The following is an 11,763-nucleotide window of genomic DNA, read 5'->3' on the forward strand; positions in this document are numbered from 1 at the left end:
CCATAAGTCACCTCGCTCAGAAACCGCTCACGCAACCCATGATGCATGTTGGTTGTGCGCAAGCCCCGCCCGTCCGAGTCGGCGAGGCTACCGGACCATACGGCGCACAGGAAGGGAAAATGCTTCACTGTAACTATCGAATCCTATCTTAGATGGTTTGCTGTGTGCCCAGCTGCAGGCCTTGTCCGACAGGGCATCCGTGCGTGAACATGATTGGAGGCTGGCAGGGCCATGGTTCGTGATGTTGCCAGCGCCGAGAGCAAAGACAACAAGGCCGGGCCACCACCAACGCTTCGATGGTCCCAGGCACCTGCAGGGCCCCCTTGGTGACTTCGCAACTTTCAGCAACAACACCCAGTGGGCATGCCCGCCGGCGGGAGGGGATCTTGCAGGTCACCACACCATCTTGGGGAAGTAGATCATGCGGTTTTGATGGCACGACAGCAGGCGAACATGTGGACTACCCAATCAGGGAAGTGTTGGTGGGCAAGCCAGTGACTTGCTCACAGTTGGCATTTTCATATGCCATTCGGAGTGCTGGACGGAAGAGAACTTTCTTGTCGAAGGTTGCGCTGGCGCGGGGCACTTCGCGGCAGGATGCGGGAACATGCATCCGCGAACCCGACTAACTCGTGGCAACATGGCTTCGGTGGGGGTTGACAAGGGGGAAAAGCGGCCGGGCAGGGTTCCGAAACGGCCAGCCCCGTCCGATATCTCGCGGAGGTTGTGGATGAAGGCGTTTCATCAAGGATGGGGGGAGGGAGGACATATGAGTATCTACACTATAGGAATGGCGGCACGTCATGGTTTCGTGGGGGAACTACCTCGTACTTATCTATAGCACTTGAGGCTGAAGCCCACCCTCCTGAGAGCAATGTTAGCCGAGAAATGTGCTGGCCTCTAAGTCATGGCAACCTCTCACCCCTTTCCCACACCTTACCCTGGTCACACAGCCTTCACACGGTGTACCTAGCAGCCGCCCCCTCCTTTCGAGCACCACAATAGAATCACAATAGAATACTTTACTCCATGTCTTGCCAACCATAGTTCATCTGCTCTTCCATGGCCATGACCAGAAGGTAATCAAGCCCACAGTCCCACGAGTGGAGGATCGCCGGGTGTCTCAACCAGACTCTCAGAAACAATAAGGCACTCTGTTGACGTAGCCACACCTCCGCCCACCGCAAGTGGTTGCCAGTTCCCAGTTCCCCCTGATATTGCAAGCAAAAATCGCGTGGCCACCGTTATGCGTTCCGCACCAGAACTTGCCTGGCATTCTGATTAGCAGCTGAGATGGCTTGATGGTGATGGTGCATAATAGTCAACAACGCAGAGTTGCGTTGAGACGAAGGGTCATGTTGCCCATGGTATGCACTTACCCGCCTGGTCACACGTCGGCGGCAGAGGTTGAGGAACGTCAAAGATCAGCTGGGCAACACCAAGGCTGGCGAGGCTGAGAAGGGACGCAAAACTCGTGAGGAGTCGCATGTTGGCGACGTGGCTGTAAAGAATGAAATGGACTGTGGACCTCTGTGTTAAGATATTGTTTTGAGTCGTACACACTCAAGGCTGATTGGACTTGTCTGCTGGTTGATCTTATGATGGCAACAAGGAGGAGGTAGTGAAGGGTACTTGGTCCTCTATTTATCCCCGGTGCTCTGGACAAACAGCTGCCCGGGAAAGTGGAACGGAGAGGTGAGACCGAGCCTACATCCTCCGTAGTAGCATCCCGAGTTTCCAATGATGATGTCAGATATCGGGGAAGGCGGCATGGCCATCCAGCTTCGTTGTATCTCGGGTGAAGTGCATGGAGTCTTGTTGCAACATTGAGTGATTCTTGTCCTCCCGTTTCATTCGTAATTTGGACTCTATTTGTTTCGGCGTATTATGGGAACGTTGACGTCGCGGTTGGAATACCCTAAGAGTCCAATAGGATTGTGAGCGACCGACAGATTTCTGCTCAAAAGCTCTTGCCGTAGCTCCCAGCTACATGGGATTACAACGTTGTGGGTTGTAGACGACGTATCAAAACTCCATTGGGGGCCAAAAGACGGGAACCAGGCCCTACATTGTAAACTGGGGGCCAAAACAGCGGCAAATATCTCGGAGCTTCTTCATAATATTTGAGGCAGAAACGAATACTAAAGACTCCCAAGTGACGTCAAGAGCCTCGCTGGATGTTACCTGTCTCTCCTGCTTTAGCCGCGTGCTAAATAGTATGTCGGACGACATACAGACAAAGGCCATACTATGGTTGCCTCAAACCTTAAAATAAAGAAGACCCTTCCTGGGTTTCATGAGCCCTTATTCCACGCATGTCTGCTTAAAAAGAAGAGGTGTGATTGCTCATTCGTCGTGATTGAAACGAGGGACGGCGTCGTTCAAAGCCAGACAGACAAGGCACAGAGATGTAGATAATGTCAGCCATTGATCATCGGCGTGCTAAGGGGATTATTATCGACGACACTGACGTGTTAAGGAAGCTCGGATGAATCCTTAAGCACTAGCAACTAAACCTAGCTTTGACTCGGTCACTTCAAGGCTTTGTTCAACGTGGCCACTCCACTGAGATTTGGTTGCATGAGCTAATTATGGCAAAAGAGTGTTTGTTGAGACACGCAATCATGTGTCGGAGAAGCATTTTTAGAACTGACAACACATGTCTCCAAGTGGCTTGTTTCGAGTGTATAAATCATCAAGGCCGGACCCCATGGCCTCAATCTTCGAATTCGCCAGACACACCTGGACTTAGAACTCTCAACCCCCAACATGGAGTCCACATCGACCCACCAACCGCCGGAAAGTAAGCAGAATGAGTCCGGGACACAGCCCGTCGACACTCAGCCATACCAGGCTCTTCCTGTCTTCGCCCATCTGCCCGCCGACATCTTCAAAGAGCTCATGACCTGGTTCTGCGACCACTGCCGCGACCCTCATGAAGAGGACGTCTCACACGACATGACCCAAATAGCACAGGACGTGCAAAGTCTCAGTAACCTGTCAAAGACCTGCCGATGGATGAGAGACGCCGTACAACCCGTGCTATTTCACCAATTCCCGTTCTGGCTGGAACGTGACGGCAAACGTCACCTGAGGGAGAAACTCGGCCGCTTCGTTCGCACATTAGTCACCCGTTCCGATCTTTGCCTCAGCGTTCGGTGTCTGAAGTACCGCATGTGGGCGAGCGACCGGTCTTGGATGTTGAATCCGTGGGTCACGCCCACAAAGGACTCGCGGGATGGTTTCGATACAGATGACGACTCCCGACGCCTGGGCGCTCTTTGGGAACTTTGGGCAAGCACTGTTGAGTACCAGGGGCCAGCTTGGCGTGGGCATGGACGGTTACAAGATGACGTCCCCGGTGACGTATTACTCTCGGCTTTTTTTCATCTCTGCCCGAACATCGATTTGGTGGATCTCGGGCCTCAGCGAGCATTGCATGTCCTGAATCCCTCTATTGGACACTTATCGAAGTTGAAGAAAGTAAGGACCCTAAGCATCCGCTGTGAGCATGACTTTGTGAAGTTTGGGGGTTTAGATGGGCGTGATTGGGAAGATTTTCTTGCCAATGGTACTCGTCATATCAACCTTCATCACCTTGGCTTGGTCACAAAAGAGATGGTGGAGTTGCGAACCCTTCAAGTCCAAAAAGCGTATCTTGGTATGTACCCAAAGTTGTCAATTGGAATCTGGGCGAAGTTAGCCAGAGGATCTGGTATGAGGGGAACAATCACTCACATTCCCCTTTACGATGAACAGCTGACACCTACCGACCTCGGGTATACGAACCCGAAGTTGACCAAAGGACGAGTGCTTATACGGTTCACCTTTCACCGAAGGAGCTTCCTCCGCTGGAGGCTGCCATCCCACCTGATCTGCGTCTGCTAACACGAGTCAATTTTGTATTGAGCTCTATCACCGCACGCCAATTAGAGGCCATGCTCAGTCGGTGCGAGAGTTTGGCCGAATTCACATATATATCATCCAGGGAGAACCTTTTATTCAGGTACCCTGACAGAATATGTGGCACACCTGTTCTCGCTGAGGAGGTTACTGCGATTCTCAACAACCGCTGTCCGCAATTGTGTCAAACCCTCCGCCGGCTGACTCTTGAGCACATGCCAACCGAGAATAATTCATATGAAAGCGACTACTCGTCTCTTGACAGCCTCTACCGCTTGAAGCAAGTGTGCCTTGGAGCAAACGGCCTCTTCGCGAAACGGGGGGACAGGAGTCTTTCCAAGCTTTTGCCCCAGAACGTGTCCTCCATCGACATCTTCCTGGCAGCCCACTGGGAAGAGCGGACAGTCCACGCTATGTCTCGGCTTCTCGCGGATATCGAATCCGGAGAGAGTGGGTTCTGGGATCTCAAGGACATTCGAATATGGCACGACATCCCCCCCGTGCCGTACGACGAAGAGCCCATGAGGTCATTTCACCTCCACAAACTTGAGGCGCTTCGAGCCTATCGTAGGCCAGTCCACGCCACAAGGCGCGTGGTTGGGTCTTGCAAACTGGCAGACGGACCTGGAGAAACGGGCGAGGGAGCTCGGGATTCGGTTGCAAGTTAACCCCCGAGAACTGTCACCTCTCATGAAAAGGCTTCAGGATTTTCTGCCCTACCACGTCAACTAGGGTTCAGGCCGGACGGGCGTGGAAAAGCGAATAGCGTTGATTTCAGGATTTCCTATGAGGGTGGAAGCTCGTCATGACAGACGTGGTGTTGGTAAACAAAGGCCAAGCAGCGAGAAAAGTCTAGAAACATGAAATATGACGTTGATTTTGAAATTCCCTTGCGCATCTCTGAAATCAGGCAGGTGAAGACGACCTGTATTACCTCCACCCAGTAGTTAATCACAAGACAGCTAGTTAATCCGTATGTAACCAGGAATCCATTATAGGAACTTGTTAGTGATCACAGGTAGGTCGTGTCCCATGAACGAACAGTATTATCGGAGAAGTCTATGATCAGAGACATAATGCTCATGTTGATGTACCACCTCTTGTATCTGTGAGTTGTAGCATTCAGACCTCTTGACCATAATAACTCTGATCACCCGAAGCCAATTTGTTATGAAACAGACACCGATCATCTTAATAAGCTTAGAGTTAATAGCAAAACAAAGATGAACAGCCAAGCAGGAAGTCTCAAGACCTGAAAACAAAATGAGACTGAGAAACTCTTCTGTTTGCATCATTGAACTGTGGTACATCAAGCCCTCATAGCAACCCCATCCCTTGAACACCCCAATCCCAAACTCCCCACCCCCTCCCATCCCACCAACGCCAAAACAAACAACCAAACACCTAAATCTCTCTCTCATCGTGTCTTCAAATTACCCTAGCCTACATACCCCCCTACCTCAGCTAGTACCTAGTCATCATCAATTTCGAACGGTTCATCCGCGGTTCCACTCCCACCATCGCTTCGCTGCCCGCCAGATGCCGGATGGTTCTGTGTTTGAGGCTGGGGAGGCGGTGTGACACGCGAAAACGGCTGAAGTGGGCCAAGCTCAAGTGGGCCAAGTTCGTTGTCGGGAGGTATACGACCGGAGGTCGTCGGGCCCCGAGCTCCTGATGGACCAGGCTGAGCTGTCGTCGGGACTTGGGATCCGTGCGGACCGGGCAGCGGACCGGGTTGCCGACGCTGCGGAAGACCCAGCTGAACCGGCGGTAGACCAGGTTGGTAAGGAGCCTGTGGATAAGGACCGGTTGTGTAAAACCCATGCGGAGCCGTCACCGGGCCCTGGGATCCGGACAGACCCGGCTGCACGCCGAGTTGGTAGACACTACCACTACCCCCTGGACCACCCGTCCCGGTCCTCGGGCCCTGTGATCCCGGCGGACCAGGCGGCGGACCAGGCGGAGGTGCACCACCGCCGCTGCCGCCACCACCTTGCTGCGGCCTACGCCGGATGACTGCAACATCCCGGTCCTCGCCGTCCTCCTCGCTGACCAACGTACGGTTGTCCCTGTAGTGTGCGGCTTGAAGACTCCCATCGTCCAGCAGGTCAACAAGTGTGACCTTCTTCATCCCGCCGTTCTGAGTTGTATATGTGTCCCTTATACCGCACAGCCTCAGCTCCCAGGCCCAGTTGGCCAGGCGCTCCCGTGTGAGGGAGTTGAGCATTGCGCGAGTGACGTCCTTGTAGTACATGTTGGGTGGGAGAGGGAGGTGCAGCATTCTGAGGGGTTGTTGTGGCTGTTGTTGCAGTTGTTGTAGTTGCTGTTGCACTTGTTGTCGTTGCTGCCGTTCTTGTTGGGCTTGAAGTTCCAGTTGGGTAACCCTGTTTTGAAACTGCAGCAGCTGATTCAGGCAGTTGGACAATGCGGCAGCCTGTGACTGCTGCGACTGCTGTGATGGCTGTGATTGCTGGGCCATCTGTAGTTGATCTTGCAGTCCTTTAACAAGTTTCTGTTCATCAGCAAGCTGTCTCAATGTGTTTTTGTGGTTTGTCTTTTCTTTCTCAAACATGGCCTGGTACCCATTGACTAGGTCCTGGAGCTGGTTGATAATAGCATCGTTGCTCTGGCCCCGGTTACTGGTCCCCTGCGGAGTCTGCGGACCGGGCGTTGTCGTCGGCTGAGTTCCTGGTGTGCTTGCGGGCGTAAGTGGCGTCGTCCCGTTGCCAGTTTTTCTAATCTTTGGCCCACGGCCACCCTGATCGTCCTCATGTCCCCGTTTCTGTCCCTTTTCTCCCGGGGTGTTACCCAGGGGCATGTCCTCGCGAGTACGGGGACCGTAAGGTCCGTAACCGACAGCCATGGTGAGATGGTCCCAAGTATACCATGGCCGGGCCAGCACACCAGGAAGTGATTTGAACTCGGCGCGGAAATGGTGTTTGGGGCCATCACCGGCACGTCTCCCGGTTCGCTCCTTGGTCTCGAGCTTGTATTTGGCCGTTGCTTTCAACGTCAGAGGTGGCAGCTTGAATTCCCAAGCGTAAAAGTCGTTTGGGACCATAGGCTGGAAATGATCTTCGTTCTGCCAGTCAACACATGTTAGTATTGTTACGGAAAAAAGGTGGAGCAGTGTAGGGATTGGAAACGGGGACTATACAATATAGCACAGAAAGATGTGCCTTGAGTTGTATGACCCATATGTTTTCATGTCATACACCTTATCATGCACAATGTCTTCATATACTTCCTTGTCTTTCTTGTCTCCTTTTTTCCTCCTCGTATGGTATACAGACTTGTACAGCACAACAAAAACTCCGTATACGTCTGCGGTTAAGTAGCACATGGCGTCGTTAACCCAGCAGTTGGGGACTTGAAGCATCTCCCACAGGTTTGCGCTGATCTCGCGAGCGCCCTTTGTGAAGCCTGATGCCCAAGTATTTGTTACAAACCTCCCTTCGCGCGTGTAGAACTGGTGTCGCGGGTGATTTGAATCAAGCAGGGCGCGCTCGAGATAGCTGAGGTGCTCCGCTTTGACGCGCAGCCATGCGTACACGTTCCCGTAGAGGAGGAGAGAGAGGGACTGCCAGTAGCAAGGGCCATTTGGGAGGTTCACTCCAGCAACTTCCTCGCCGGACCAAGTGTTTTGATGCTTGACAAAAACAACATCTTCGACCATGGGGAATCCCCTGATCAAAGTCCTGCTATCTTGGCCAGACCGGCTTGCGAGGTATGTTTGCCAGTGCGGCTGCTTCAAAATTTCATCTTGGTCCTTGTACACTCCCGGGTCCTTTTTGGCCTCCGCAAGTTCATGTCCGAAATAGCTTTCGATCGAATTCTCATATCCAAGTTTCCGGCGGATGTCTCGGAGATTTTTTCTCAGACCGGTGCTTGGGTGCGATCCTATGGACGTCGAGCTGGTGGCTTGTGGTTGCTTGTCATCGTCGTCGATTTCGATGGTCTCGGTGGTTGCAAGTTTTGCCGACAACAATCCAGAGAGTTGGTCTCTGTCTTGATTCCACTGCGCCCTGAGCCGTTTCAGAGAGGCTTGGGTGACTTGAAGCTCGTTGATTCCTCGGCTTGTCGTTATGTCGGTAGGGGATTTCCGGCCGCCTCCGGTTTCGATGGTACCACGCTTTTTGTCCTTATCCTGGCCATTTTCGACGGTGTCGCGCCTTGGGTCCTTGTCCCTGTCGTATACGGCTACGACCTTGATTCCATAACGGAATCTGGCTGGGTCAATGAGAGGCGTGGGACGTCGGATACTCTCACGCTCGACAGTGTGCACCTTGGTGGTGACCAAATCCTTCTGATTATCAGGCGTGTTGTCCCACCACTGGTTAATCTCGTCCATCTTGGCTAGGCGTGTTGGAATATCAGGGACCACCGAGGAGAGTCGCAGTGATGGTATAGCTAGTTGTTTTGCAGCGGGTCTTGATCAATTTTCATCAGCTCTGTGATGCGCAACAATACAGACGTGGAAATATAATAGGCGGTTCAAAGTCCATGCAATGGTCTTTCTGCACTGGCATAAAGACGTCCACTGCGTTTGTACCATATCCGGACAGTCAGCTGGCTTACTGGGGAAATGAAGGTGGAAATTGAGAGTTTTGAGACATGTCCAGGACGAAAACGGATTTTTGTTTGTTGGGCCAACCTCTGGCTTCTTTGCACTCGAAGGTCATTATTGTCGTGGACAAGTGTGGTGGTCAATGGCGTACCTATCATTGTCTTTGAAACCTTGAAGGCGTCCTCGAAACAAAGAGATCCTCAACTCGAGGTATGATTGAGTGATGTAGCTTGGTACTGCATGACATGTGGCAATTTGCATGTTCATTTAGACGCTGATTGACCAACCTAGAAGGAACGGTCATCTTGTCATCGAGATAGGTCCCCGAGACACACATCCCCACAATGCCACCAGTGTTAGAAGGCGGCAAGTTGGCCCAGAGCAAAAGTGCCATTCGATAAGATTATGGAAGTAGAATGGCACCTTGCATTCAAGAGGCTTCTAGGAGAGTACCTGGTGTTGTCTCGGGATATCATCTCATCGCGACACCATAGGTATCTTGACCACCATGACAATATTCATCAGCTAATTATTATCCGTAAATTATCAAAACTCGGTATGATAACGCCCCCGCAATTACCAACCATCAACAAAGAGAACAGCCTGTACAACACAATAGGCTCTCCATGAGCTTTCTAGACCCCTCACCAAATGCGCCCTTAAGCCTCCAAAACCATGCTCTGTATGCCAACTGCCAACAAGATACAACAATCCATCTCACCAGCCCAACTCCAAACATCCCACAAGTACCCCGTTTACACCCCTCGCTCACTTCACTGCTGCCCAGGTTGTTGCGGAGGCGGCGTCTGTCCATACACCGGCGGGGGTGGCGTCGCGGTGCTCGTCGGGGCAGGCGACGAGGACGGCGGGTATGGCGCGTACACCGGCTGCTGAGGCGAAGCATAATACCCCGCCGGCTGCGGCGGCTGCTGACCCGGAGGCACGTAGGCGCCTTGCGGCGGGGCGGGCATCCAGACGTAGCCCTGTGGCGGTTGCTGGCCAGGGTATGTTGGGGTAATGGGAGCAGAGCCCGGAACGACGCCGATTTGCGATTGTTGCTGGTCCTGAGTCTTCTCATCATTGCCGTTGACGACAGCAGCGGCAGCAGACGGGTCGCCCCCCGGAGGAGGAGGAGGGAACTGGCCGGGAGTGGTTCCCGGAGCAGCGGGGGGCGGCTGCTGGACGACGACGACGGTAGTACCGTCGGGGTTGCCCAGCAGTTCGACGGGATAGCGCCAGCGGAAGCCCCACTTGAACCACAGCTTGATGCGAGTGCCGGCGCTGAGGCTCTTCCAATACTCCCGAAGGAGGGCCTGATCGGCCTCGCTGCGGGCGGAGGACTTGCGGGTGAGCAGGATCACCCAAAGGCTGATGAGGCACCAGCAGACGGTGCCGAGGCGGAGGGCGGACTTGCCCAGCATGAGGCGGCGGAACCAGAAGTACGACTCGACGAAGCCGAACAAGAAGAGCGCGGGGATGATGGTCGCGATGACAATCACCCACACGGCGAGGCGGACGCAACCGGTGTAGACGCCGCAAACGTGCCAGTCGCTGTCCCAACTGTCGCCGCCGCTGAACGGACCCCGGCTGCCACCGCTGCTGCTGGTCGTCGTCGGGCCCCAGTAGTCGGCCCCCGTGGCCGTGGGGTTGCGGCAGGACTTGACATAGTACGAGTACTCGAACTTGGTGGTTGGGTCAACACGGGCCGTCGGCGCGACTGCTGATGGGTCCAGGAGGTGGATGTAATATGTCGCATCACCCTTGTAATTAGTGGACGTGATGGTGCTTTCTGCCGACATGTAGGGCCGGACGTCGTACGGCACGTAGACATCATAATATGTAGCAACCTCGAAGGACGTGGGACAGCTCGTTGGTGCGGTCATAGTGACCGGAACAGCTAATAAAGCTCAGTCAGCGCTTTGCACAACAGAGCCCCGGGAGAGAGGTAATCGGCTTGGTTTTGTGCAGTCATACCATAGAAGGTGAAGCGATCAGTATCATAGTCCCAGCCGTAACCCGTTTGAATGTCAGATTTGGCAACGGCGCCTGGGGGCAAGAATACGCTGACAATCTCGACATCGTCGTAGGTGTCGCTGCTGGTCCTGGATGAGACGGGCTCGGCGGTGGGCGTCACAGTGGGCTTAACCGTCAGAGTATCCGTGTAAGTGTAGGTGCGACAGTTGTCTGAACATGTCGACGGATAGACTTCGGTGGACACGCTATACACGAAGTAGCTCGTGATAGTGTAGAACATGTCTGCGACTGTAGGCTGCAGTTGAGCGAGCAGCGCCGTGCCAATGGCGATGCGCGCCGTGGCAGACCCAGCGAGTATCCTCATGGCGTCAGGTTGTGTTGTGTCTGACGTTGGCGGCGGTCAGGACTGAGACAGTCGCTGGTGAGAGAGAAGGCTCAGACGATACCGGGCGTGAACGAGGTTACTCAGGTGTATTCATACCTCTCGCCAGGCTACACCATGGGATGCATTCTTCTCGGGCACAGCCTCCCGAGGTCGTCACATCGCATCTGCTTGGCTTTATGACTCCCTCAGCTCCGGGCCGCTGGCTCGCGGTTCACCACGCCAGCACCACCAGGAAAACATGCCCTCTGTGGATCCATCACCCTGGAGCTCGGTGATGCTCCCTGCAACCGTTACAACAGTTCCGCGCCAAGCAACGAAAAAGGGCACCGCCGCAGGGGGGGCCCAACGGTAGGGCTGTAAGGTCGGCCCAATTCTGAGCCGTCCGCTTGAAGTTCATTTCCTCTGCCTCTGCAGCCTGCTGGGGGTTGTGTTTGGGATTAAATTACCATGTCAAGCCCAGAGCGTGCAGACACAGACTAGAACCCGGCATGGAGAGTCTTCAGAAGTCAGTCCGGATAAGTAACAACATTTAGCAATATGGGCTCCAACCTTGTCGGTCGCAAGATGCCTTGCGAACATTCCTATCAACGAACCAAACCCCCAGCCACAGAGAGGGGTGACTGCCGGTAAGGCTTGACAAGCCTCTTGCGGCCACTACGCCAACAATGATACTGTCGCATTTGAGGCGCAGGGCTTGCAGATGCATGGTGACACACAGGATCTTGTGTTCTTTGGAACCACGGCAGAATTCATCCACGCGAAATGAGAACCTGAGGACGACAGGAAAATATCTGCGATGTGTGGCCAGCACGTGAAATTGCATGGTTGTGTTGGGTGGCGCGACTACAGGGCTGGCGCTTTTGGCCCCCAACATTGAAACTGTGATGTTGTATGTGCATCGGAGTGTCAGCCTGACATGACCATCCGCGTGAGT

At 53.8% G+C, this 11,763-nt stretch overlaps 5 protein-coding genes across 5 annotated transcripts; 2 read left to right on the forward strand and 3 right to left on the reverse strand.

The window, feature by feature from the left end:
• Positions 1–1,135: 1,135 nt before the first annotated feature.
• On the reverse strand, positions 1,136–1,488 carry VTJ04DRAFT_10788 (uncharacterized protein; the record flags this gene model as incomplete). The annotated part of the gene is made up of 2 exons (XM_069358564.1): positions 1,136–1,269; positions 1,380–1,488. The coding sequence occupies 2 exons, from the start codon at positions 1,486–1,488 to the stop codon at positions 1,136–1,138; spliced, it is 243 nt and encodes an 80-aa protein (XP_069214116.1).
• Positions 1,489–2,769: 1,281 nt separating this feature from the next.
• VTJ04DRAFT_10789 (uncharacterized protein) lies at positions 2,770–3,448 on the forward strand (the record flags this gene model as incomplete). Its single annotated transcript, XM_069358565.1, has 2 exons — positions 2,770–3,180; positions 3,254–3,448. 2 exons carry the CDS (start codon positions 2,770–2,772, stop codon positions 3,446–3,448), a joined length of 606 nt encoding a protein of 201 aa, XP_069214117.1.
• A 670-nt stretch (positions 3,449–4,118) lies between these two features.
• Positions 4,119–4,571, forward strand: VTJ04DRAFT_10790 (uncharacterized protein; the record flags this gene model as incomplete). Its single annotated transcript, XM_069358567.1, has 1 exon — positions 4,119–4,571. The coding sequence occupies one exon, from the start codon at positions 4,119–4,121 to the stop codon at positions 4,569–4,571; it is 453 nt and encodes a 150-aa protein (XP_069214118.1).
• Positions 4,572–5,374: 803 nt separating this feature from the next.
• Positions 5,375–9,209, reverse strand: VTJ04DRAFT_10791 (uncharacterized protein; the record flags this gene model as incomplete). The annotated part of the gene is made up of 4 exons (XM_069358568.1): positions 5,375–6,985; positions 7,217–8,333; positions 8,622–8,706; positions 9,080–9,209. The coding sequence occupies 4 exons, from the start codon at positions 9,207–9,209 to the stop codon at positions 5,375–5,377; spliced, it is 2,943 nt and encodes a 980-aa protein (XP_069214119.1).
• Positions 9,210–9,243: 34 nt separating this feature from the next.
• On the reverse strand, positions 9,244–10,808 carry VTJ04DRAFT_10792 (uncharacterized protein; the record flags this gene model as incomplete). The annotated part of the gene is made up of 2 exons (XM_069358569.1): positions 9,244–10,367; positions 10,445–10,808. 2 exons carry the CDS (start codon positions 10,806–10,808, stop codon positions 9,244–9,246), a joined length of 1,488 nt encoding a protein of 495 aa, XP_069214120.1.
• Positions 10,809–11,763: the final 955 nt, after the last annotated feature.

This window comes from Mycothermus thermophilus (genome assembly GCF_041956435.1).
Source record: "Mycothermus thermophilus strain CBS 625.91 unplaced genomic scaffold VTJ04scaffold_8, whole genome shotgun sequence".
Classification (NCBI taxonomy): Eukaryota; Fungi; Ascomycota; class Sordariomycetes; order Sordariales; family Chaetomiaceae; genus Mycothermus; species Mycothermus thermophilus.